At 39.7% G+C, this 27,677-nt stretch overlaps 2 protein-coding genes and 1 pseudogene across 2 annotated transcripts in view; 1 reads left to right on the forward strand and 2 right to left on the reverse strand.

The window, feature by feature from the left end:
* Positions 1–2,749, reverse strand: part of LOC138035987 (probable ribosome biogenesis protein RLP24) — a 6,471-nt gene extending 3,722 nt beyond the window's left edge. The window contains exons 1-2 of the mRNA XM_068882371.1: positions 2,714–2,749; positions 1,525–1,597 (exon numbers count right to left, since the gene is read on the reverse strand). Of these exons, the coding sequence (XP_068738472.1) occupies positions 1,525–1,597; positions 2,714–2,749 (109 nt within the window). The remainder of the gene's footprint in view (positions 1–1,524; positions 1,598–2,713) is intronic.
* Positions 2,748–4,971, forward strand: LOC138035996 (ryncolin-1-like; annotated as a pseudogene).
* A 14,711-nt stretch (positions 4,972–19,682) lies between these two features.
* LOC138039091 (probable ribosome biogenesis protein RLP24) lies at positions 19,683–27,677 on the reverse strand. The gene is made up of 6 exons (XM_068885263.1): positions 27,507–27,677; positions 27,309–27,422; positions 24,936–25,008; positions 22,360–22,423; positions 20,978–21,057; positions 19,683–19,822 (listed from the first exon to the last, which is right to left on the reverse strand). Exons 1-6 carry the CDS (start codon positions 27,585–27,587, stop codon positions 19,749–19,751), a joined length of 486 nt encoding a protein of 161 aa, XP_068741364.1. The 5' UTR covers positions 27,588–27,677; the 3' UTR covers positions 19,683–19,748.

Here is a 27,677-nt window from a genome sequence, read left to right on the forward strand (position 1 = left end):
GAACAGCTTGGGTGGTACCGTTTAGTTGGTGCAAAAACTGTTGGAATTACTGAAACAGCTGAAACTGTCAGCAAATGAGTTTCGAAAGAGATGGACAGATGAAGGGTTAGGAAATAGAAAGATAAAGCAATGCATGGACAATTCCTGAGAGATACATGACATTGTATGCCGGAAACCACAGATGCAGAACAGACTTGGAGCTGGCTTAGAAGGTTTGACTTGAAGGCTCAAACAGAAGCTATTATATGTGCAGCACAGGAACAGGCTTTAAGGACTAATTACATGAAACATCACATTGATCAGACTGCTGCGTCACCCTGTGTAGAATGTGCGGTGAAAAGGGAGAGAGTGTGTGTCATCTTAGTAAGTGAGTGCAAAAAGTGGGCCCAGAAGGAATGTAAAAGATGACATGATCTGTGCTGAGGATTATACACTGGACGTTAGGTAAGTTACACCAGCTTGAAAGGAAGGAAAAGTGGCATAAACATGTACCAGAAGGTACTGTGGAGAAAAGTGAAGTAAAGCTGCTTTCGAATATGAAAATCCAATGTGATAACGTTGTTGAACAAGAATACCTGAACATCATTCTGGTGAGCAAGAAGGACCGCACAAATGCATAAATGTGGACACTGCTATACTTGGAGATAGTAGGATACATGAAAAGGAATTTGAAACAAATGGAAAAATATTTGGTTTTAGAGTAAGGGAGTAGAAGAATGGGGAGTGTAAAAAAACATTGAAGTAGTACTGGTGCTTGACTTTTAAGTACCAGGAGAGTGTCCCCAGGGGACCCTTGGTTATTTGTTACGACTCACTCCCTTGGGATGAATGTTGGCATGAGAACAGCCAGAGCTCAATGGAGAATAATAATAATAATAATAATAATAATAATAATAATAATAAAAATAATAATAATAATAATAATTAACATTTATTGGACGAGGTTGAGCAAAATAACGTGATTTGTCAGTGGCGAGCAGATCAATTATTTGCCGCAGCCAAAGGCTGAGGCAAATAATTGATCTGCGAGACACTGACAAATCATGATATTTTGCGATAACCGAGTTCAATAATTATTTTATCATTCGATGACTGATTTCCAACAATTAAATCTTTTTTTGAAAGCTCAGGAAAGCAAACTGCCATTTTCACACAAGAGCGTGGTTTCAATTACGCAAGAGCAGAATATATTTACAGCAAAACACTATTTGTAGACAGCTATTTGCAGGTCACATGGTGGGCTCTCGGCCAATGAAAAGGAAGGAAAAAATCCATGGAATGATAATCATAATAATTTGACCTTTTAAACAAGATAATGACATAAACTTAAAATGATTAATAAAAACAGGGTTTCAAAAACTTTTGCAGTAGATGACTGGGGTAATCAATGTAAGCGGCAGTCACTCTTACCTTTACAAGGGTTTGAGTGAAATCAAGGCAGACGGCGGTATACCGCCAGTGACCAGCTTCTAATGAAACCTCTGATAAAACAAATCTTCTTTTGTACTAGCTACATGTACACACCTGTATTACTCCAAAGCTCTCGATTGTATTTGACTGGGACATGTCTTTTCTTTTCAAATTCAAAGGCACTGTCCTATTAATGTAAGATAAAAGCAAATCAAACGTAAATTACATTTGTTGGAATGTTGCCCACATGAAGTAACTTCCAACAAAAGTTACAGTTTTGTCCTTTTATTTTCACAATTTCCTCACTGAAACAAAAAAATTTATGCGCCTGTTGCAGTCAAAAGTAACCCAAGCTCTTGCCATCAAGATTATCTGATTTTATGCACAGGTAGGAAAAAATGAAGAAACAAAACAACAGGATTGGGCATACATAAAAATAGGCATGCACATGCGTACGTGTGGTAGTGTTTCAGAAACATGACACAGTGCTTTATTTCTTAACTGTCCACTGCGCTGCGTTTTGTTTTCCAGGAGATTCAAGTTGTCCTTGCATAAGGTGTGGCTCTAATACAGTGTAGTGCCACAATAATTGCTTTGGTATCATAAATCATAATAGTGCTATGTAGATGGCTTAGGTGAAAGTCTAGCCTTGAGGGGAACATGTAGTTACTAATAAAAATACTAAAACCCAAAAAGATTGAAGAAAATAGAAGGGAATCGAGAAATATGGGCTTCGAGGGCAGGGGGGGCCAGGGGGGTAGACCATAAAGTTTGCTTCAACTTCTTTGTTCACAGCAAGTTTAAGTGTGCACTGTTGCACGTCTCGACAGCTTTCCACATCAAAAGTTCACTGTAAAGTTAATGCCTCTCCAGCATGGGTGTAGTATCTAGATTTGGGCGACCTTGAAATATACAACGTGCTGTCAGAAACATTGCACGTGAAAGAATTCTATTTTAATGGCAGCTCAAAATGTGAGATTAAGCAAGGTACAACAGACGTTGACAAATTTAATAATTATTATTATTCAACTGCAGTCAGCAGAGTACAAAATAACATCCAAAAACGAGTACAAATAGTCTCCACGCTATATTGTACTCCAAGGCCTCGGTTGTTCAAAAGGGGGTTAACGCTATCAACTGGATAAATCACTATCCAGCGGATAAACACTAGCAAAACCAATAATTATTATGAGTTATCCAGTGGATAGTGATTATCCAAGGTGGATACGCACTATCCAGCTTTCGAACAACTGGGGCCGCCAGAAGACCAGTTGACTGGTTTTTACAAACTTTTTAGTCTTACAAAAGCAATTTCAGGTTGCTGTAGAACGTCCTTCATGGCTTTTTTGCCTTGTCCTGAAGTTAAAGAAATCGTGACGGGTCTGATAAAAAAAAACTTTACATTAAGTAGTCGTCGTTTTTTCCCGCAAATTTTAGGGAACGTTTGCCCTTAATATGATTCTCAAAAAAACTACGGCCAAAATGATAGAAGTTATAAATCTTCAAATTTTCTTCCAGCGTCACAGTTCACTCTTACTCAGCTTAGCAAAATTTAAACGTTCTTCAATGTGGTTTCGAAATTTCTACGCATCTCTTCGCACTCTTCACACTTCATTACTTTTCTGAAATAGCTAAATCTCTGTTCAGAAGAAATGTCGAAAAAATCTTACTACACCTCGAAAGTTTAAGTTCGAATATTTGAAAATGTTAACCCACCATCCTTCCGAACAGACAATTACCGAAATAATAATTACTCGTTGGGTGCCCATGTTCTTTTGCTAGAAAAATCTCATAAAATTTTGATGAACTCTCCTATTGTCAGCAGAAAGTTGTCAACTGCCTCGTCTGTGAGTCACTACAATGTGTTGTTATTTGATTGGTAGGAATCGATGAATTCAGCATTCCCAAAATAGAGCGCAGGAGACAAGAAAAATCTGGTTTGGAAAGACTAAATGAACTGAACCTCAAGTCTTAGAAATCATTTTATACCCGCAGTTTTTGCTTCCACTTCACAGAAGAGTTTTCCTGAAAGAACCAGTGCACAATGGCATTCCAGCTAGCTCTGCTTTTTACTGGGGATTTTCGTTGGGACATTTGCCAAAACTTCTGTGCAAACAACAAAAAGCCCTGGTATTAGTAAACCCCAGTGCAACGTGAATAACAACTTTTACGCCGGACCACACTGCTGTAAGAAGATCGAGCAGCAACTCACACTGAGATCAAAGAAGCAATAACTGCGCTGAAAGCAAACGAATCTGGCGGCTCTCAAGACAAAGGTCTGCAGTTATACATTTTAGATACATTTACTTCGAAGACACCAGTCGGGTTAGAATTTTCACATCTGTTCCGTCGCAAAAATCAATCAAATTACGATCAATTGCTTTTGAAATATTCGCTAGCTCCGTATAGTATTTCCCTGTGTGATGTCTATTCAACTTTTTAGAGGATAGAGATAACGATGAAACCAAAACATATCTAACAGGAATTCATCCCGCTTATGTAATTTTTAGTCAACAAGAACTGCGCCGATGTTTACAATTCTGGCGAAAAGATAAGTGGTGTGTACAAAAATCGATCCCGATGGTCTGGGAGAATTTGAAGTGTACTGTGATCACAAAACTGCCGGCGGAGGATGGACGGTCTTTCAAAAAAGACAAGACGGCTCCGTAGATTTCTTCCGCGCGTGGGACGCCCTACAAACGAGGCTTTGGTAATCTAAACGGAGAGTTTTGGCTTGGACTGGACAAGATTCACCGCCTGACTGTAAGCAGCAGCAACAAGCTTCGCGTGGACTTGGAAGACATTCATGGAAATACAGCATTTGCCGAGTACAGTTCAGTTACAGTGGCAAGTGAGCGAGCAAAATACCAGCTGAGTTGGGGGGGAAATATTCAGGTTTGCAAACTCTGGTGATTTAATAAACAACCCTTTGTTAATTAAGATAGACACACTTTCTCATTTCAACTAGGTGTGCAGTCTGTCTCTAACTGATAGAACTCAGTTCTACTGTGATGTCAAAGAATTTTATCTCGCTTTGACTGACAGAATAAGTTGTATATGTAAGCCAGTGAGTTAGCTAAAAAAAAAAGAACAGAGCAAGAAACTGAAAAAACCTGGTAATCATTTCACTCACGTGGTGATAAACACGTTACATCGATTTCATGTCGGTGGCAAGTAGAGACAACAAACAATCTCAAGTGCGTCTTAAGAATTTTTAGCATTTTTAAACAAGTTTTTAAAACTGCTTCTTATTTTGATTGCTTAATTGTTTTTTCTTTTTTTTTTTTTCTTTTCATTCAGGCACTGCAGGTGATTCCCTTGGCGTTCACCGCGGCCATGCGTTTAGCACCAAGGATCGCGATAATGATGACTATTTAGCTGGCAACTGTGCGTCAGGCTACAAAAGTGGCTGGTGGTTCGAGAAATGTCACTACGCCAACCTGAATGGTCTGTATCTTAATGGCAAGACCGATTGCAAGTGGAATGACCTGGTATCATTGGAAAAATAGTAACTACTCTGTCAAGCGGTCTGAGATGAAAATACGACCACAGAACTTTTAAGCCTCTGTGTCATTTGTATCCGTATTACGTTAAACGAATCATGTACACAATATAAGCGCGTTTTTTAAAATGATGTCAGAGCTTAGGCCACTTTCGAAAATAAGACAAAGAAAGGAAGGCCACCGTGGAGGAGTAATAGAACTCAGTAAACCTGCACTGTTTCCTGTCAAGTGAACTAAAACGCTTTTTCATCGCATGACATGTGAGTTTTGTTGAAAGCATAACGTTTTCGCTAATTAAATACACAAAAACTGGTTTTATTTCAATGAGGACGAGTTGTTTCTCTACAGCAGCTTACCAGCATTCGTGGACAATTCACATCAACTACACTTAATATGTTCAGCAACTCCTTTGCGACCTCGTCAAATCTCCATGGTCTTTGTATCCTCGCCTTCAGCCAGTATCTAACATAACCGTGCTTGTTTTCAAAGGACGATGGGAGACTGTATGGAGGAATTTTGAAGCTAAACTGGAAAGCATGGCGACCGGCTGGGAGACATACCGTCCGACTCTTCTTTTTGTCAGCTATAAAACAAGAAAAATACAATTTTATTCATTTATTTTTTTACTTATTTATTTATGGCTAATATTTTGATTTAGCCTGCGATCCAATCGAAAACCGGTACTTGTTCAGCGGTCAACTTAATAAAAGCAGCTGACCTCGATGAGCTTTAAACTTGAGCTCGCAATACGGTCACGTGATAATGGTTAGCGAATACACCGTACCATTGATGTCCAATGTCAAAGACGTTCCCACCAAAACACGTGGGCTGTACCACAGTGTTTCACATCGGCATACATGGATGGTGGACGTACGCAACCTCGTTCCCAGGGTCTCTCTTCTCTGCCTCTATTGTCGTTGAGAAAAGACCCTGGGTCTTTTCTCAACTACAATGGAGGTAGATGAACGAGGTTGCTTCACAAGGGTGAAAACTTGAATAACGCGAGGATATTTTCTGTGGCGTCCGATTGATTTGACCACAACTTTTTGCCTTTCACGTCGAATTCCATATGTGTAGTACATAAAATACTACCGTCAAACGTTTTTGCGCGCTGATTCCATTCTTTGCAATGTTGACAATACCCTTGCATACAACGGGGCCTCTGAAATTTGAGTTGACCAATCAGCATTCAGCGGGCGGGAAAAACTTTACTGTCCTGACGTCACAGCAATTGTGTGCTCTCTGATTGGTTAGATGCAAAATATTGAAAAATTGCAATTGATCTTCGATATCGACATTCAGTTCTATCGATCTTCTCTTTCACTAATTTATATACATGGATTTGAGATTATATTACAACAGCTTACGGTGAGTATTTGCAATAATTTGAATTGGATCAATAGAGCGGATTTAAGATTTTATTCAAGGTGGACTGAGATAGTTACGGACTTATTCGGCGGAGGAAGACTTCGCCGACAGGACACCTCTTCGAAGGAGTTTGTTGAGCCTGGTGAGACTTCCTTTGAAAAGGTCTCGAAGTCTGGCTTTCCGGCAGTAGAGGCTTAAGTCCTTGGCCAGAAATAAATCGGTGGCCTCCTAGCAGTTTAGCGACGGTTTTGTTTGGAGACGGTGATCGGTGAAAGTTCGGTAATGTTTATACAAGTTACTGCTACAAGAGAATGAATGTTCGCACGAGAGGCATTTAAATGAGGGAATTTTTCTCTCTGGAGACCACATCGATAACCCACAAAGAATTTAAAAAACGAAAACCTACAACAGATACAGTAGTAACAAATTAAAAATGTGAAACATTTTTGAGTTTTATGCTTTAAGCTTGGCGCCAAAACCGGGTCACCCGCGTCTGGCAACTCGCTGGCCGGCAGGTACAAAACACAGATCACCGGTCATTGTTTTACTATATACAGAAAGTATCCTAAACATTCAAAAAAGCTAACCTTAGGCCTAATTAGGCATAAAGAAAAATTGGTTTTTAGGCCTAAGGTTAGCTTTTATGAATGTTAAGGATACTTTCTGAATAGGTAAAACAATGACCTGTGACCTGCGTTTTGTACCTGCCGCTCGCTGGCTTGTTTTCGCCAGGCAAGATTTGGGCTGTGAAATTATACGCTAAAATAACTCGTTCTTCGTCGAACTTAACCCAGCAATCTCTAGCTAAGTATCAGAATAGGTCAAAACAATTTTAATGTTGCCTTTATATTTGTTCAACTTGGGAAAGAAATAAGAAAAATATCAGTTCGTTTCGAGTGGCATTTCTTGCAGCAAGACAAACTACGTCATTTAGGCATACATGAAACGTACTACTTACAGAGGACAATCAAGCTTTGACTGCCGCATGTACTGCGGGCGCAACCGCAGTATGCAAGGGCCTACATTGCCACCCATCCCCTAACACACATTTGGTGAACCTCCCAGATTCTGGGAGACACGTGACCAGCGTGAACCAGGGTCTTTTCTCAACGACAATGGGGGCAGAGAAGAGAAACCCTGGGAACGAGGTTGGGACGTAAGGTCGTACGGTGACCAACGGTGACCGAAACCAAATTTTCTCGCAAAGCTGGGTTACCATATTTTCTTACCCGTGATGCTCCGCACACCTCCGGTATAAAAACTTTCGACTTATCATACTGACCAAGTTAACTGCTTTGTTTGGATTGTATCGAGGATATATATCTTTTTTAATGCTTTGGTGTGTAGTATCGCTGAGTATTTTACGAGTTGAACGAGTAGAAATACTCAGCGCCCCTACACACCCAAACATCTGATAAGCTATTTATTATCCAACGTTTTCGCACTATATTTTTAGCAAGTGAATTATTTTGAACAAGCGAGAACTTGTGACAGGTATGTAGGAGGTAAGCCACTCGTAAGCAACTTAACTAGTCAAACCGGTTCTCTACTGCACAAATAACTAACTGTACAAATATCGTGGAATATTTGTACTCGTTTGGTATGTTTTCTGTACAATAACTAATACAGTTGGATAAGGGAAGCATTTGCGTTCTAAACGTTCACTTGAGATGGGCATCTCCAACGGCAATTCTGGGGATACAAAAACGGAAAAAGACCTCTTTGTCGGTTAATTCAAGTTTTTCCTATTTAATTTTTATGTCCATTTCTTTTAATACAGAGTTCTAAAGTTATTTGCAGTTCAGCGCGGTGAGAATTCAATAAAAAAAGAACAGAAGAACATTTGCATCCCACTGGTGCTTCTGAAGAAACCAAGGAGAGACAAACATTTTATATACCACTTGCGAAAGAAGAACATGATTTTTATCCTGCTCTACATAGGTACACAAATGACAGATAAGATTAGAGAATAATTGTTTGAGAAAAGAAGGAAGACAAAAGACAATCCGGTTGACAAGTCACGGTAAAACAAAGGACAGAGAAATCAAACCGAATTTGACATGTAGCCTCTCACTGCAGTAAATGATAAGTGCCAAGAAATGGAGGCTCTATATAATGTAAATAGCAGAGACCCAACAAAGAAAAAAAAACTATCAGTGGGAAGAACTTCCTGCTATTTAAACAAGAGTATCTTAAGAAGTGCTGGGAAAAGTATTTTCAGGATTTGTCAGAAGACCCTAATAGAAATCAAGAACCTTTCCAGTTTCAAGAATCATTGACAGGCCCTGAAATAACAACAGCCGAAATCCGCAAAGCGTCTGCGAGCATGAAAAGGGGAAAACGGTTCTAGGATTAGGCGGACATGCAATGGAGCCTGTTCTCAAGACCCCAGAAGATGCTATTCTGGCTATGTCCCCGAGTGGCAACAGTCATCTATAGAATATTCGACCACCATGCATTGAAGTTCTAAAGAAATTAGGTGCATCACAGTGTGTAAACATCCAAAGATTGCCCAAGATGAATTGCACGGATTCATGTACGATAAAAGCACAAGACTGAAATGAAGTATGTTCCTTTTTCGGACTTTGAGTGAACGTGAGGTCCGCGAGATGCAGCCAGACTCAGTGAATGCCTGCTCTATCGATTACAAAAGACTTTTGATCGAGTGTAACGGGAAAAACTCCTACAAATTCTGAATGACGTCAATGCAGATGACAAGGACGAGTGCCTGTTCCTGACATTGTATTACCATACACAATAGCAAGGTGTCAGAAAAGGCTGCATTTTAATTAACGCGAGACTTCTTCAGCCTATACAACTTTCATTGTATCAAAGACATGGATGGAATCAGGTTGAACGGGTGCAATTACAACAACACTAGATTCAACGACAACACTGTGCTGATTCCTCATTCTCAAAAGGAGCCTCAAAAAATTGTCACCAAAGTGGAACAATTAAACAAACAAACCTATCATACCGAATGCAAAGAAGACTGAAGCGTGGTTGTATCAAAAAGACAGAGCTACCGCAATGCTATATCTTAATTAATTGATAATCAAAGGATAAAATCAGTGCAGTCTTTCAAGTACCTAACCTCAATCATCACACAAGGTCAGTACGCCTTCATCATAGAGGACAAAGCCTTGGAAAACAAAAACCTTTCGCTGAAGACCCGCTTCCAAGTTTCCAAAAAGGCTATACATGTATGTGGCCTGAAATATGACATGGAGGTTAAACATGTACACTCTCCATGGAACTTCAGAACAACCTGTGGAAAAGTGTTTGTTTTTGGGAGAAAGTGGTGAATCTATTTCACAGCTCACAAGTCAAATAAAGAACTACTCCAACAGACACATTCCCTATTCAATAACAGCAAAAGTCGAGAACTCTAATTTCGTGGACATGTAAAGTCTGGAAACGGGGTTGACGCAAGCATAAGCACAAAAGCAAGGATCAAAAATACTCCTTTTCCTTGTTCTGGTGCTTATGATTGCGTTCCCTTACGTTGTGTGAAAACAAACACCGTATAAGAACGAGAAAACTCGCTGCGACTGGCCGTGTCTGGCCAATTAAAGCACTCGTTCCAGGTTCCCCGCTTATGAGCATTTTAACAAAATGGCGGAGGCCGTGGTTGATTTTGATGCTTATGTCGACGTTCGTTTTCACTTAGCATAAGTTACTTCTGCTATTTACGCTTGCGCTTGTGCTTGCGTCGCTAGTCAGTGAAAACTTGGATTAATGAGTATAGAGAAATTAGAATACCGAACAGTGATAACAGTTACACTGTCACAGGAAACATCGCAGGCAAACGCTTAAGAGGTCGATAGACACACTTAGAAAATCTGGTTCTAGGGTTTCGGCCGAACTTTGCGGATACAATAACACTTTAATAGGCGTGCTCATTTTGATTCGCGTTTGCACACTGAGAAAAACTAATGAAAAAAATGGACGACGTGAACTGGAAATTTTTAATCTTGCGCTTCCAATATGCCTCCAAAAAGTTCGAATCAATCAAATTCTCCTTCAAGAAACTCAATGTGATATTATAAGTATTTTTTGCCACTCTATTGCAGTAGACAATTGGCATCAGTGCAAGTAAATGTAGTTCCTACAGTACTTTACTTACAGCTTCCAAAAAGAGTGGTTTTCTTGTGGAAGTATATCTCTGCGTTTTTGTGGGTCGAAGTGTACAACTCCGTTTCTTCCCAGTAAGTCCAAGATTCGCCTTGAAACTCAATGTTGACACAGTGAAGCTTAACATGATCACTTAGCTGCAATACACATTCACCAGATACCACATCCCCGGGATGATAGTGTTTGCTTTCACGAGATAGAAACATTTTTAAACCCAAGTTCTTTCCCATTTTAGCGCAAGAACAGGCAGTGATTACAGATCTCTGTCCTGGCTTTAGATAACAAAGGTTTGAAGCGTTGTTTCCTTAGAAGCGACAATCGAAAGTCAGCTCCAAAGACGCTCAGCAAAATGAAGCACAAGCTAGCAACTACATAACAAAATTACTATTTTCAACAGGTACGGAAAAAACCGGTTTTGAAATATCTCTAAGTTTTGTAGACCTAATGTGAGACACGCCTCGCATCAGGGAACGCGATTGGTTTATTCATTGCAAAAAGACGCTCAACACTTGAGATTGAAGAATAGCGGTGGGGCGTGTCCAACCAGGCTAGAACAGGTGTTTGTAATGTTGGTGGCAATTTCGTAAATACTGGAAATTAAGTTCATACATTTTTCCTTTTAAAAATAGTTGTTTGGAGACGAAAAAAGATTGATTCAGCGTTATTTTCACATATCATGTCAATTTGTTGTACAAATTTCTTTCAGTGAGATGACGATTTTCAACTATATGAGAAAGGTCTTTTAATCACAAAGAAGAATAAATAAAGGCGTGTTTGCATTGGGTGGGTCTTGCTGTTTCTATTGCACTCATGAGACACTGAACTAAACTATAACACTGTTTGCAGCCGAAATTTTTCAAGTTGTATTTGGTAATTCGAAATTTCGTAAAGAAGTAAATTTTTAAAAAGAGTATACCATGATTTCTTAGCGTCCACAAACCTGCCATGCACAATATTAATTAAATTAAGAGCCAAGAAAGTTCAACAGGTGGCAGGAATTCAAAATACCGGTTATTGTGTGCAAAGAAAAAATGAAAGGGGCAGGTATTTTAGATTTGCGAGCCAATTCCTTCATTAGTTATGACAACCACTAGTGTTAGTACCATGGTGCCAGCATGACGATTTTCCAAACAAGGATGAGTTTCTTTCCCTGGCAGCACAGAAAAAAATTGGACAAGGTTCATAACTGCACTGCCTGACCTGCCTTATTTCATGAACTTTAAGGTACTAATAATCACGAGGACGCAGTTGTTTAGCATTGCTAACAGTTCAGTGATTTGTAGATAAATGAAGGGGTTACTTTCTAAAGAAACTGTGGTGCTGCGTCGTTGTGGAGTGAGACACATAAATTTGGTTTTACGAAACAAGGTGATAAAACTATACTAATTGCATGGGGCCGAGTAAAATTATAGATTAATTTAAAATCGCGTATTTTCAGAAGTTGCAGAAATTGCCCGAGTCGCGCATTACGAGGAAACATTCGAGTGCTTGTTTATAATCAAGTATAAAAGGCCAAATTTTCTCTCATTTATCTTTTAAAACCGACGCTTTTGCTCAATTTCGTAGGAAGCCATTTCAGTGTTCAGTTAGCGTCAATGAACTGTAAAAACGCACAAATCAGCACAATAAAATTTTATTTTTGTACGACAACGCCAAAGCAATGAAACCAGCTCTGCCAAAAAACACTTACTACATGAAAATAATGAAAGTAATTTTGCCCGGGGCAATTACCTCACCCAATCAGCATTTAGACAATATTTTGGCCTCTATGTTATAAGCCACTGCGAGAAGGAGATAAAAAAAAAGAAAAGGAACTTTATTTTTAAATAAAGTTCCTTTCCTAAAAGTGTCTAGTCGTTCTAGCGCCGGAGCACTAATTGGGGATACTGTAAAGTGAAATTAACAATTAACGCAAATCAAGTCAAATGTTGGTTTTTGAGGAGAAGGGAAACAGGAGTACCCGCAGAAAACCTCTCGGTGCAGAGTAGAGAACCAACAAAATCAACTCACGTATGACGCTACTAGATCTGGGAATCGAACCCGGGCCACATTGGTGGGAGGCGAGTGCTCTCACCACTGCGCCATCCCTGAACCCCAACTGATATTAGTCTGAGGCGCCGATTAACTCAAGACAAAACAAAGTTAATCGCATGTGACGAGGAAATATAAAAATGACCCTAGAACAAAAATTACAATCTGTTAATTGTCGTTTGTGTTCTTTACGCACCTCGACATAATCTGCAACAGCGTTTGGTCGAGGTCCTTAATCTCAGAGTCGAATAAGTTTGCTATGTTTAGCTCCAACACTTTTCAAATGTTTTTCCAGTGATCTATGCTTTCTTTGTGGTTTATTTTTGTTCATTGGTGTATTCCCAGTCAATTTCAACAGCAACTTTTCGTCGACGTTAGCTTCCTAAGTGTCCCTCTTACAACAGTAACTTTCGAAATTTTGCACATTTTGAGTGTTTCTAAGGGCGCGTTCGATTGACCGTATTCCGGAATAGGAATATATGGAATATAAGTTAGAAATCCTTCGTTTTTACGGAGATTCACATTAAAATTGTCAAACATGTGCTAAAATGTTATTTAAAACATATTTTTATTATCCTTGCTGCTTCAAAACGTGCCAAACATACCGCTTTAATCATCACTCCACGTATTCTTATTCCGGATAGGGTCAATCGAACGCGCCCTAAAAGGAGAACCGCAGACCGCAGAACCTTCGGAACCCGCAAAACTACTTCAAAAACACCTTTTTTCCCAAAACAACGCTAGACTATTTTTGTTTGAAGTTAAAAAAAAATGCACAAGTTTTTGTTTGTCTGGTTTGCTGTTATTTTTTATAACTTGCTAATAAACGGATAGCCCGCCAAAGTGCGGTGGACTGGACTTGGTCATATTTTGACCTCTCGTCCTTGACGAATGGCGGAAGGCTTTTTCAGAGGAAGCAAGGTGAACTACCTATTTCATGTAATGGTTGTGCGGTAGAAGGTTTTACAAGGTGAAAGTTGGCAGTCTGCGGTTCCTCGTTTTAATAACACCCGCACATTTCAAGAATGTATGCCTTCTTTGAATAAGAAGGCATACATTCCCGTGATCCGTGAATTGACCCCAAAAAAGAGCGTGAATCGGGAAAACTGAAGAAATACAGCCGTGATTCGTGAATAATATATTAACCGTGACGCGTGATCCTTTAAAGTTGTAGTGCGTGAATCGAGATTTCTGCCTTTACTAAAGTCGTGAACATCAGTCAACCCTACACGAATACATATTACATGTAGTTAGTCTGTCAAGACCGTTCGAATCAGGTCTTCTGTCATTGTTATGTAACATAATCTACCATTGTCATGTTTCGTACTTGACCTCAGTTGACTCATTTGTAGTTCACATGAACTGAGATGAGAGACGCGTTGAGAGACGACATGTTGTAATCATCTGTCCAGGTCACTGCCAATCAGAGGTTGGTTCGATGGAAAATGAAAAGCTGCCTGTCAAATTTGTAACATATGTTCACGTCCGGGTCGCCTGCGTGTTACACATGCGAATTGTTGCAATGGCGAGCGTCAGAGTAATCGTACCGTCTAAACCAGGCTAACTCGAACTTCATGACAGGTTTTGAACATCATAGAAAAATCAAAGACCACGGAAATTTTGAAGTTACAAAACAAAATGTGAAAGAGAAGAATTGTAGAGCTACGATGTATATCGCAGTCAAACAAAGAGCCAAGAATCGTCGTGTTAGGGGTTCCTGGAATCGTCGATTGGATTACCAACTTTTTATAGCCTTCCCATCTCAGGGTAAACTGATAAGACCCAGGGGCGGATCCAGAAATTCCAGAAAAAGGGGGCCGAAAGCTCAGAGTTGACAGTGAGTTTGTGCTTTTGGCATCGCTTGATCTTGATTAAATTTGCATAGTTCCTAGAGTTAAGGTGGTTTTACTTCAACTCTACGGTCAGTCACAACAGGAATTAACCTTTGATCATCTCCATTCAACCTGCTTTTTTTCCCTGCTCTTGATCCTCTGTATTTGAACATGTGATTGATGTTCAAGGCTACGACAACATCAATAGCCGGTTTCGGTACGGTTCTCGGTAAGTGGAGCCAGAAGCTTACTCTTACAATAGGATGTGACCCGAGAGATTTTTTGAGTCGAATTTTGCTCATCATCAGGACCAGCATTTTTTTGCAAATCCATAAAGATGGTAATGTCAATTATAATAGTGTTTTCTTCGGCTGCCAATAAAAATTGACCATGCTCACTTCATTTCAACAACATCGAATTCCAAGAAGGCCCGTCCGATGTACAGTAATAGCCGGTTTAAAGCTGACTGTGGCTTCCATCTCACGTTTTGTCCCTTTCCATTACTGACTTCCAAAGTTGATACGTGTGCAATGTGCATCAGAATCAAAACGATACAAATGGTGTAAATGACTAAAAAGATTAAAAACTATGAAATATAACGCGAGAGCTAAAACTTTCGTAGCGCTTATGCCGTCGCCTACTTCCCGATAGAACTTCCTCATAGACCAATTTCGATATATTAAAATTCAGTCCTAAACAAAGGCATCACCTCGAGGCTCTGGGGAATAAATATACGGATCTGTATGAGGTTATTCCCCAGAGCCTCTTCCCCTCGCTTTTTGTTTAAAAAGCCTAGTTTTCATATGTCAGGAAAATCCCAGACGATCTGGCATGGTCGGGGACAATCGGGAAAATAGGAAGTGTTTCTATTTTCCCGACGTTTCCCAGATTTTTGCCATCGTGGGCGATCATTCCTGACATATGAAAACTCAAATTTGTACTGTCGGAGACGTCGGCGATGGCTCTAGCTCGTTACCAATCCTCTGAATTGCAAGTTTTCACTTTTTTCCGCACTTTCCACTTTCCGAAAAAGTCACAATCGGGAGAATCGATTTTCCGATACTCGACAAAAACTGGGACGGTCGGGAAACTGCGAAATTCCTGATCGTCTGGGATTTTCCCGACATATGAAAACTAGGCTTAAGGACTCAATTTTAATATATCGAAATGGGGCTATTGAATTATAATAGGCCTCTTGCAACAAACGATCACATGGTACAAAATCGGCCATGCTGGAGGGCAAGCTCATTATTATTCCCCCACTGGAACAATAAAACAAAGAGACCTGAACCAGTCAAGCTCGACTTGCCTTTTTTTTTTAATGTCCCAGTGGGGAAATAATAATGAGCTTGCCCTCCACCATGGCGGATTTTGTACCGTGTGATCGTTTGTTACAAAAGGCCTATTACTTCAAACAACCTCAAGGGGGTTGTTTGAAGTGATTACAGTGCGTAATTAAACAGAATGGCGAACATGTGGTGGTATGAGCAGACGAAACTTCTAATCGCTTTATGGAGAGAAGATTCGGAAGCTATCCTTGGCTCTCTTCTCGTCTCAAGCATATGATAATCGTGGCAGCCACGCGATACGGTGCCATTTTGTCTCACACCGCGAGGTTACCCTGCCTATTGTACATGTGAACCGCAATTGAATAAAATTGAATGGAGTATGACAGGCTGAATTAGTATACACTAACACAGTGGATAGCATTGAACGCGCACGCTGATTGGCTTCTCAAACTCCGGATATCCTTTGCTATTCACCTTCGAGCAAATCGGGCGGAATTTGCGCCCGAAAATGTTGTAATCTTTGCAGGAATAAATAAGTTAAAACCATCTTTTTGTGCTCAGTGTCGGTGGCTAGTGGTAAATATCCATCACTAGCCACCTCTACTTCGGTGATCGAATAGTTGATCATAATCAACGTTGAGCTTTAGTTCAGCTTAGAGTAACCTGCAATCATGCGTACTTTTCTTTAGACAGGGCGGAAAAGGTACCCCTGATATAATTTCTTAACGAGTCGTCTGCCGGTAGTCCAGAATCTGGACTTTACACTGATTGGCCAAAAAACAATAGAACTCTTGGCTCAAACTCTGGCGATGACCACACGGATAAATTTACTTCTCTTTGACCAAGTTTCAAGGTCCAGCGAGTATCCATTGCAGATAAACAACGAAATATATTCCTTCGAGCCCCGCTTACAACGAATTTGGACACGGCTGGTCAACAGTTGACTTATTTGCTGTCACCGTATCGAGGCTCAAGTGAACCGTTGACTCGCCGTGTCCAAATCAGTTGTAAGCGAGCCTCGAAGGATTTTGCAAATTTTAATATACTTCGCTGTTTCTCAGCGGCCCGGATGAGGAAATTACGCCCTCTCCCGGAACCAATCAGATTGCAGGTTTTGTTAAATTCCACCCGCTCACAAACCTGGAACTGAGACAAAAATAAAACATGTTATTTTCAAGTGTGAAGATATCATGTTTTCGCGCGAAACATCACCTGGTATTTCATTGGTATTTACATAACGAAAACAAGTGAAACACACTAGGAAGAAGTAATCATTCAGATCCTGAAATACTGGGTAGCGTAACGTAACACATTAAAAACAATTATAAATTATACCTCGCTATAACGAAGATTTTGGTTGTTTCTCCGCAGATTCGTTATATGGAGGTTTTCGATATAACGGACCCTCGATATAACGAACCAATTTCCGCCGTCCCTTGGCACTTCGTAAAATCGAGGTTTCACTGTATTCGGCTTTTTTCTCCGATTTCACCTTGAAATTCTTTGTTCCTCGATGGTTAGAACAGAGAAACTGCACCAACTGTCAAGCGGGATTTGCAGAAATGTCTGTTATTGTACATTTACATGTTCCAGCACTCGGCAAAGTCCCTTTTTGGCTTATGGCTGTTTCTGCTTAGGTGGCCTCATACACCGTAAGCCTTTTTAGAGACATCACTGCCAAGCCGGCCACTTCTTCTGTTGGACAGAACAGGAGCCACAACACCGGGGACTACATCCCCTACTCTTATCCAATAGTGTGTGGGTTCTTTAACATTCCACAGAGAAATTATGAGCATAGAAGGTATTTGTGATACGGTCAGTGTAAAACGCAGAGACTGCAGACTGCAGACCGGGGGTAAAATGCAGACTGAGGTTATAAATTAACTGTTGAAAAAGCCCAAACCCATTAGAAATGCTAACAGTTAAGCCTAAATATTGTTTTAGGCCTAATTAGGCCTAAGGTTAGCATTTCTAAGGGGTTTGGGCTTTTTCAACAGTTACGTTTTAACCTCAGTCTGCATTTTAACCCGTGGTCTGCAGTCTGCAGTCTGAGTTTCACTGACCGATTTGTGATACGGGGCCTACGGCTTACAGTCCTTATCCGAGAAGACCTGAAAGTCTAACCATTTGCAGATGAAATTACAAAGGCAGCACTTTCCCCTCAGTTATTTTAAGATCCTGAGTGTTGATCCAGCCGGGGTTAGAACCCGCGACCTTCCGCATGACAGCCCGATGCTCAACCAACTTCGCAGACATTCCAGCTATAGTTCTATTTTGTTTTTGTCGCGTCCTTGAATCGCAACGTGCAGTTAATTGCCGGTAAAATCTGATAATCTCACATTTATAGCATGACATATGATAACATGACTCTTGGCAGGTGGAAATTATTTGACGTCCTGTTTTTATTAGTTTCTTTCCCAATATATAAATGAACACTGTGGTTAACACATACTGTGCGGCTGTTAGCATGACAACGTAGTCATTTAATAATAGAGTGACTACAATCTTCTCAGGTTGTAATTCACGTTACATATAAAAAGAAAACAACCCTTTTTGCGGAAATTAATCCATGGTCTTTGATCCTGTACCCCCGCTCCTTAATCCTGCTTTTTAAGAAAATCAAGTTGTTTTATCTCACAATCGCGATGTTCAAGGTTCCAGTTCCCCTTTGAACGCTAGCTGGTAATGTGAGTTCTGGTTGTAAAAGTAGCCAACAAGTTTTTAAGGACGGTGCCTACTAATTCAAAGGTATTTTTGCGCGGTTTACTGACTAAACGGAAAAAGCAGATCTTAGCAAGAGTTATGGAAATCCAAAAAGAAAAGTGGGGGTAACCACGCATTTTTCGAAGGTAATTAATCAACAATATTTTTAATTAACAATTATTCGCCTCAGGCGAAGTGATTATCGGTGAATATTCACCGATAATCACTGAGCCTGAGGCGAATAATTGTTTTAGTATAAATACACAGGTGATTATTTCAAAAAAGAGAAAAAAGAAACATTTCAACCCGAAATCATCTTCACTTACAGTGGCAGAACGACTACTGGCAGCCATTTTGTCCGTCGAGGTGATTATCGGCTGATAATCCGAGATAGCGAGCCAATGAGAGCGCGCGATTTTGTATAATCACCTGTGAAGCTTTAAAATAGAAAGCAATGTATGGCGTCCCCTTCCAAACTGAAGCTTAATCATCTCTGAAAAATGCATGGTTACCCCCAATTTTCTATTTGGATACCAAGAGCACTTGCTAAGTTCTGCTTTCGATCACTTCTCCGCGTAGTTTTGAACCGCGCAAAAATATCCCTGCATTAATAAGCACCGCCGATAGGAAATCCCAGTATCTGGAGATGCGCAGAACGTATGCGGAATAACAATAGTAGGCACCGTCCTTGAATTTTACATTAGGTAGATATATTATATCTTACATCCAGCTGTTTCACTGTTCCCGCTGGTCCACCGCTCAACAACAAACAATGTCGTACACCACTGACCAGCCATAAGCTATTTGGCATCGTTCCGACATTATAGAAGGTAAGTCTTCGTTTTAGATCAATGGGTCTTCGTTTTAGATCAGTGAATCTTCGTTTTAGATCAATGGGTCTTCGTTTTAGATCACAGGGTCTTCCTGTTAGATCAAATCGTCTTCGTTTTAAATCACAGTCTTCGTTTTAGATCAGTGAGTCTAAGGTATGAGGTCTTAGTGTTAGAAACACCCGACCATCCACGCCTCATAGCATACTCGGATGGTCACTCGGAGTATCCTTGAGTAACCACCGAAAAACTATCTTTTAAAAAGTCAACATCTTCGCATGCTGACTTCTGGTGTGAGAAAAAAACTGGGAAACTCGGATAAAAAGTTCAGAGCGAGGAGGAGAGTTGGTCTCCCATCCAAGTATCCATCCTGTCCAACAGGACTCAACTCTGATGAAAGGACGGGAAATGAGGTGTTTTCTTGTTGGCCACGCCGTAGATCCGCATCTTTCAAAACTTATGCCCAGACAAAGTACGAGTCCTTTCTTGCAACAAAGCGTAAAACACATTCAATACTTTTAAGTTAATAACGCGAATGCGTCCCCCACGCGGTGGTTTTGTCACAAAAAAATACAACTGATGTAGTTAAAATTCCGGTTTCTTCTTTTTTATTTTAAATCTCAAGCAGCAAAGTCCGTAATTCTGTTATCATTCGTCAGTTTCCATGCTTTCAGATTCTTTCATGACTTGAGAAATCTTCTGTCCGTGTCTCTTCTTTTCAACTATTAAATAATGAAATACAAAATCGGTGAAACTAAAGAAAGACGACCGGCTCCAAGAACAACCAGTTTTGTACGACATCAAATGATAAGTGAAAAAAAAACACTATCGAGAGTAGGCGGAAAAGGCCACAAAGAATTTGAGAACGTAAATTAAAGGGAACAAGAGGCACAGTTTCAGCAAATTTATGAAAGAAACATCTGAAGGCAACATTGAATTGATACCTGAAAAATACACTTGGTTTATCATGACTGTTATTACCTACAATTGATACTTAAACCACCCGTGTCCATATATTTGGTCGGATAACCTAAAATGACATCCACCGAACCAACTTTTCCGTTTGCGCTGAAATTACACGAGAGCGATTTCTTCGACATCTTAGACTCGGACTTCCTGAAATGACTGTCTACATTGTACATGTACCTTCTCAATTCTGTATCTGATAAACTCAATTTTCCTTTTGTATACCAGTCCCGTAAGGATTATTACACTTTACACTCTTATATTCCTTCACGTAGGTGAAAGTATTAGATCATAGATGTCTTTGCCACCATTAAAAGGCACTGTATTTTTACATATCCGTGTTTTAATATGGTCTCTTTAGGGGTCAAAAATAGCCACACCCAGATTGGTCTCCTATTGGGGTTTAATTTAAAATTTCCGACGAGCATCCCTTCCCTTTTAATATGGGTGTCCCCCCCGGATCCCAAGTGGTCACCTCTACATGTAAATGTATCCACATTCCAATTGTGTAAAGCACTTTTTAAATAAACTCATTGATCGAATTTCAAGGCTATGACAGCAACCAGCATTTCCCTGTTGAGGCAACCTTCCCACACAAATTTCATAAAATCTTCCCTCAATCTGATTGACTATGAGTGCCTAACGTAAGTCAGTAAAAACAAGCCTAAAAAAATCTTACTGGTAAAATCACTATCCTGTGAATAAGTCATAAGCGAAACCAATTGCGCTATCCAATGGTCAGAGATTTATCCTGTGGATAGCGCAATGAAAAACTGGGGCCGGGATTTTTTCTTCCAAGTAGTTGGACATAATAAGTCATTAAAAAACCTTACGTTACAATAACCTGTAGTTAGTTCACGAAGAAAGATCTACCACAAAATAACCTTAACAGTCATAATTTATAAACAAACCTGGAGGAGCAAGGAGTGTAATTCCTTGTTTGACTTCCTTCAAATCAGCTTCCTTCCTCAGTTCCTTGTCAGGCTTCAACCTTGATAAATAAAAACAAATATTGTCAATCCACCACAAATCACCTAAAGACTACAGCAGGAAGCAATAATTATTAGGAACGGTTACGTTTATACAAACGTTGGCCGTGTAGCACTTGTATTTTAAACAAAGTTAACTGAATAGAGTGTATTGTGAAGTGCTAGATTTCAGTCCCATATGAACCATGTGAGCGTTAGCCCTACCGATGGAAATGGGCCCACACAAGGACAGAGAAAAACTCTGATCAGGGCGGGAATTGAACCCACGACCTTCGGGTTAGATCTCCGCCGCTCTACCGACTGAGCTACAAGGTCAGACGGGAGCAGGCCGTGGGAAGTGAAGATGTTAAAGTCACGGCAATGAACATGTACAAGTACAAGGAAAGGTTACGTTTATACAAACGTTGGCCGTGTAGCACTTATATTTTAAACAGAGTTAACTGAATAGAGTGTATTGTGAAGTGCTAGATTTCAGTCCCATATGAACCATGTGAGCGTTAGCCCTACAGATGGAAATGGGCCCACACAAGGACAGAGAAAAACTCTGATCAGGGTGGGAATTGAACCCACGACCTTCGGGTTAGATCTCCGCCGCTCTACCGACTGAGCTACAAACGTAACCTTTCCTTGTACTTGTATATGTTCATTGCCGTGACTTTAACATCTTCACTTCCCACGGCCTGCTCCCGTCTGACCTTGTAGCTCAGTCGGTAGAGTGGCGGAGATCTAACCCGAAGGTCGTGGGTTCAATTCCCACCCTGGTCAGAGTTTTTCTCTGTCCTTGTGTGCGCCCCATTTCCATCAGTAGGGCTAACGCTCACATGGTTCATATGGGACTGAAATCTAGCACTTCACATTACACTCTATTCAGTTAACTCTGTAGCAATAATTATTGCTTTATTGCATTTCCCTAAGATGGTCCCAGAATGTCATAAAACAGTGAAAACAGTTACAAACATCTCTGAACCCTGTGATGACTGTTATTGTGTTTAATATTTTAACATTGCATTCTGAATGGCATGGGAAGGCATAATTACATTTAATCTACGACTATTTGTCTGCCAGGGGCTACAGGCTATAGAATACAGATCTATGTACATGTGCAGACTGTAATTCCCTCAAAAACTCCAAAACCCTTTGGCATAAAGTTTCATAAAATACATGTATCTTGATTAACTACACAAGTTCACAATGATTTAAGGTTAACAAAAAAAACAGATGTACATGTATACAATAGCAAAAGGACTCACAGCAAAAGTAGAAACAACACATGCAGTTGCGTAAAAACTTAACATGAACTCAACCTGTTTTTAATGTGGAGATTTTGCCTCTTGCTTCTGATTTCCTCTATTCTCTTCATTGCTTTTACTAAATATCAAATAACCATATCAAACATGTACCAAAAACACATGATAAGTCAAGTTTGTTCTGTGTCACTCCTACCACATGAAATTCAACAACTCCCACAATTTATAATGACTACAGAAACATGCAAGTTACATGCAGAAAATTATTACCATTATTTGTTTTAATTTGCAATCATATCTTAATCTGTGAGTGGTGTACACAGGTCTTTAGCTGTCAGTTTTTTGTCAAAAATGATTGAGGGCTACTGTGAGCACATCTTAGCCTCTTTTCAATGTAAATCCAAGTAAAATGCCTTACACATGAAAATAATAACAACAAAAACAACACCAATAACAATAATAATGATGATGATAATAATAATTCTTGACTTTCTGGGAACAGAACCTGCAAGGAGATGGAATTCAAACTCTGCAGGCATAAACAGTGCTTAGTACTGGGCCCAGACCTGGGGCTCAGAGTCAGTGCTGTTAGTGTCTTCTGGAGGATTAGGGTGGTCCCAATGATTGCAGAGGCCTACAATCCTCCCAACACATCTGGAATCCCAAGATCTTTCAAAAAAACTCCAACCAACCAGACACCACACCGAAAAAAACAACTTCCAACAGCACAATCGTTGTCAACACCCACTGCATCTTTCTGATTTCCTTTGCCAGAGGAGAGAAGTTGGTTATTTTCTCATCCTCTTTAGTCACCAAGTTTCTATCACAAGGCACGGCAAGGCAAGGAGATTGAAACTTGCCTTAAGAACAAAATTGAATGGCAAGAATAAAATATCAGCGATTAACACTTGGGCAGTAGCAGTTATCAGGTATGGAGCAGGTATCATAGGGTGGTCAAAGGAAGAGGTAAGATCACTGGACAGCACCACAAGAAAAATGATGACAATTAATGGTGCACTACACCCAAAAGGAGATGTTGATAGATTGCATGTCCCAAGGGTTAACGGTGGGCATGGACTGATAAGTTGCGAGAGTTGTATAAGGAGTGAGAAGAACAGCTTGGGGTGGTACCTTTAGTTGGTGCAAAAACTGTTGGAATTACTGAAACAGCTGAAACTGTCAGCAAAAATGAGTTTCGAAAGAGATGGACAGATGAAGGGTTAAGGAAATAGAAAGATAAAGCAATGCATGGACAATTCCTGAGAGATACATGACATTGTATGCCGGAAACCACAGATGCAGAACAGACTTGGAGCTGGCTTAGAAGGTTTGACTTGAAGGCTCAAACAGAAGCTATTATATGTGCAGCACAGGAACAGGCTTTAAGGACTAATTACATGAAACATCACATTGATCAGACTGCTGCGTCACCCCTGTGTAGAATGTGCGGTGAAAAGGGAGAGAGTGTGTGTCATCTTAGTAAGTGAGTGCAAAAAGTGGGCCCAGAAGGAATGTAAAAGATGACATGATAATGTGCTGAGGATTATACACTGGACGTTAGGTAAGTTACACCAGCTTGAAAGGAAGGAAAAGTGGCATAAACATGTACCAGAAGGTACTGTGGAGAAAAGTGAAGTAAAGCTGCTTTCGAATATGAAAATCCAATGTGATAACGTTGTTGAACAAGAATACCTGACATCATTCTGGTGAGCAAGAAGGACCGAACAAATGTATAACTGTGGACATTGCTATCCCTGGAGATAGTAGGATACATGAAAAGGAATTTGAACAAATGGAAAAATATTTGGTTTTAGAGTAAGGGAGTAGAAGAATGGGGAGTGTAAAAAAACATTGAAGTAGTACTGGTGCTTGACTTTTAAGTACCAGGAGAGTGTCCCCAGGGGACCCTTGGTTATTTGTTACGACTCACTCCCTTGGGATGAATGTTGGCATGAGAACAGCCAGAGCTCAATGGAGAATAATAATAATAATAATAATAATAATAATAAAAATAATAATAATAATAATAATTAACATTTATTGGACGAGGTTGAGCAAAATAACGTGATTTGTCAGTGGCGAGCAGATCAATTATTTGCCGCAGCCAAAGGCTGAGGCAAATAATTGATCTGCGAGACACTGACAAATCATGATATTTTGCGATAACCGAGTTCAATAATTATTTTATCATTCGATGACTGATTTCCAACAATTAAATCTTTTTTTGAAAGCTCAGGAAAGCAAACTGCCATTTTCACACAAGAGCGTGGTTTCAATTACGCAAGAGCAGAATATTATTTACAGCAAAACACTTATTTGTAGACAGCTATTTGCAGGTCACATGGTGGGCTCTCGGCCAATGAAAAGGAAGGAAAAAATCCATGGAATGATAATCATAATAATTTGACCTTTTAAACAAGATAATGACATAAACTTAAAATGATTAATAAAACAGGGGTTTCAATAACTTTTGCAGTAGATGACTGGGGCAATCAATGTAAGCGGCAGTCACTCTTACCTTTTACAAGGGTTTGAGTGAAATCAAGGCAGACGGCGGTATACCGCCAGTGACCAGCTTCTAATGAAACCTCTGATAAAACAAATCTTCTTTTGTACTAGCTACATGTACACACCTGTATTACTCCAAAGCTCTCGATTGTATTTGACTGGGACATGTCTTTTCTTTTCAAATTCAAAGGCACTGTCCTATTAATGTAAAGATAAAAGCAAATCAAACTTAAATTACATTTGTTGGAATTTTGCCCACATGAAGTAACTTCCAACAAAAGTTACAGTTTTGTCCTTTTATTTTCACAATTTCCTCACTGAAACAAAAAAATTTATGCGCCTGTGCAGTCAAAAGTAACCCAAGCTCTTGCCATCAAGATTATCTGATTTTCTGCACAGGTAGGAAAAAATGAAGAAACAAAACAAAAGGATGGCATACAATAAAAATAGGCATGCACTGCGTACGTGTGGTAGTGCAGAAACATGACACAGTGCTTTATTTCGTAACTGTCAACTGCGCTGCGTTTTGTTTTCCAGGAGATTCAAGTTGTCCTTGCATAATGTGTGGCTCTAATACAGTGTAGTGCACAATATTGCTTTGGTATCATAAATCATAATAGTGCTATGGTAGATGTCTTAGGTAAATAGCCCTTGAGAAGACATGTAGTTACTAATAAAATACTAAACCCAAAAAGATTGAAGAAAATAGAAGGGAATCGAGAAATATGGGCTTCGAGGCAGACATAAAGTTTGCTTCAACTTCTTTTTCACAGCAAGTTTAAGTGTGCACTGTGCACGTCTGACAGCTTTCCACATCAAAAGTTCACTGAAGTTAATGCCTCTCCAGCAGGGGTTAGTATCTAGATGGGCGACCTTTAAATATACAACTTGCTGTCAGAAACATTGCACTGAAAATTCTATTTTAATGGCAGCTCAAAAATGTGAATTAAGCAAGGTACAACAGACGTTGAAAATTTAATAATTATTATCATTCAACTGCAGTCAGCAGAGTACAAATAACATCCAAAACGAGTACAAATATCTCACGCTATTTGTACTCCAGGCCTCGGTTGTTCAAAAGGTGGTTAACGCTATCAACTGGATAAATCACTATCCAGCGGATAAACACTAGCAAAACCAATAATTATTATTGAGTTATCCAGTGGATAGTGATTTATCCACTGGATAGCACTATCCAGCTTTCGAACAACTGGGGCCGCCAGAAGACCAGTTTGACTGGTTTTTTACAAACTTTTTAGTCTTACAAAAGCGGTAGAAATGGCTGAAAATGCTAAATTTTGAGATTATTGGCAAAACGAGTTCCTAGAGACAAACTATAACCTACACAACAAATAATATTGTAATATAGCTAAATTTTCTCCCCCAACAGCGCGTTCTCTCATTCGTTACTTTGAGGTCACATGACACCTAACAATAAAATTGTTTCCCCCAAAAGTCTCTGAGTCAAATGTTGACCGACGACTGCCATTGCTGTTGCCATTGCAAGTTTTTCTTTTTGTGCTATATAACAAATCAATTTCCTTGGGACTAGTCATTAAGTATTCATTACTAACTTCCTCGGTTTATTGAAGAAAACCAAAACATAAATACGACTAAAAGAGAAAAACTGACCTCAATGTATTGAGTGGTAAGAATCAGTGAAAGAAGCAAGGGCCATCGAAGAAATTCCTCCCGTGGAACTTGACAACCTTTTATGTCATTTCTTCACCTAAGTCAGTTTTTCTTGACTGGAAGTTTACTTGGAAACTGAGATTGTCCTTGTTAATATTGTTTTTGTTTTTGACCAATCAACAACAACCTAATATAAGTGCACGAAACCATAATGGTAGCTCATGTAAGATAATTTGTCACACAAGGAAACAAGTTATAATTTAAGCTTCACGTTTCTTCTACTTTCCAACGGAGTTGAATAATAAATCTGGATGATTTAGCGTGCAGTATGTAATGGTAATAGGACTGAGTGGAGTCCAGCTTGGCCTGTAATCATACGGGTAGTAACAAAATCGGACAACCGTGCACCACGAGTCCGATTTTCTTATCACAAGAATGATTACAGATCGAATTGGATGACACAAAGTCCTCTTACCAATTTTCCAAGAAAAGAAGAGCCAAGTTATGAACGAAACAGAAAATTTGCATTAAGACACTGGCAAAGGAGGCGTAAATTGTTAAATGCTGCTGTGAAAGAAAGAAAGCCCCAATTATGAGTCTGTACAAGTGTTTCTATGGTGATTGAAACCAAGGTTGTGATTGGCTGATTTAAACTACAAGTTTGAATGTGATTGGCTTATTGAACTGTCCAATAACAAACTGTCCAATAACAACTTGGCAAGTGAGGAAAATAGGAGTTTTTTAAACCAATCACAATCGAGGAAATTGAAATTTTTATGATTTATATCCTTATCAATGCAATATTAAAATTAAAAACAAGTCGCAACACCTCCAAGTAAATTTACCCCCAATTTCCCTTTACTCACTATAGCAAGTTCTTTTCCCGCCGCTTTCCTGAAAGCCTTCGTCCACTTCATTTTGCGTGGATTTCGCTTCAACTTAAAGTTTTTTCGGCATTTTGAACGGCAAAATCTAAAGATCTAAAATCAAATTCAGAGTGCTACGGTCAGTAGATGAATTTAACATTTGCTGGTTTCTAAACAATTCACTGAAAGTTAACTTACTTTACAGTCATTCCTTACGAACACAGAGCCATGTCCAGGATAAATTGTGGACGAACAGAAATAGCATTTTTCGAGACGCATGATCCTTTGAAAGAAGCGTAGAGAGACCGTAGGGAGCTTTACGTACGGTGTAACAATTAGTCAGCGGATAGTAGCTCCGTCATGTAACCT

The sequence above is a fragment of the Montipora capricornis genome, chromosome 2, assembly GCF_036669925.1.
Source record: "Montipora capricornis isolate CH-2021 chromosome 2, ASM3666992v2, whole genome shotgun sequence".
In the NCBI taxonomy this organism is placed as follows: Eukaryota; Metazoa; Cnidaria; class Anthozoa; order Scleractinia; family Acroporidae; genus Montipora; species Montipora capricornis.

What these genes read in the sequence shown, in the direction of transcription:
- LOC138039091 (XM_068885263.1), bottom strand. Translation starts at nt 27,587, where the DNA reads ATGCGTCTCGAAAAATGCTATTTCTGTTCGTCCACAATTTATCCTGGA. An exon ending in TCGTAAGGAATGACTGTAAA is followed by an intron (nt 27,423 to 27,506) that starts GTAAGTTAACTT and finishes ATTTGATTTTAG; the next exon opens with ATCTTTAGATTTTGCCGTTC. An exon ending in AATCTCCACATTAAAAACAG is followed by an intron (nt 21,058 to 22,359) that starts GTTGAGTTCATG and finishes TTATTTATCAAG; the next exon opens with GTTGAAGCCTGACAAGGAAC.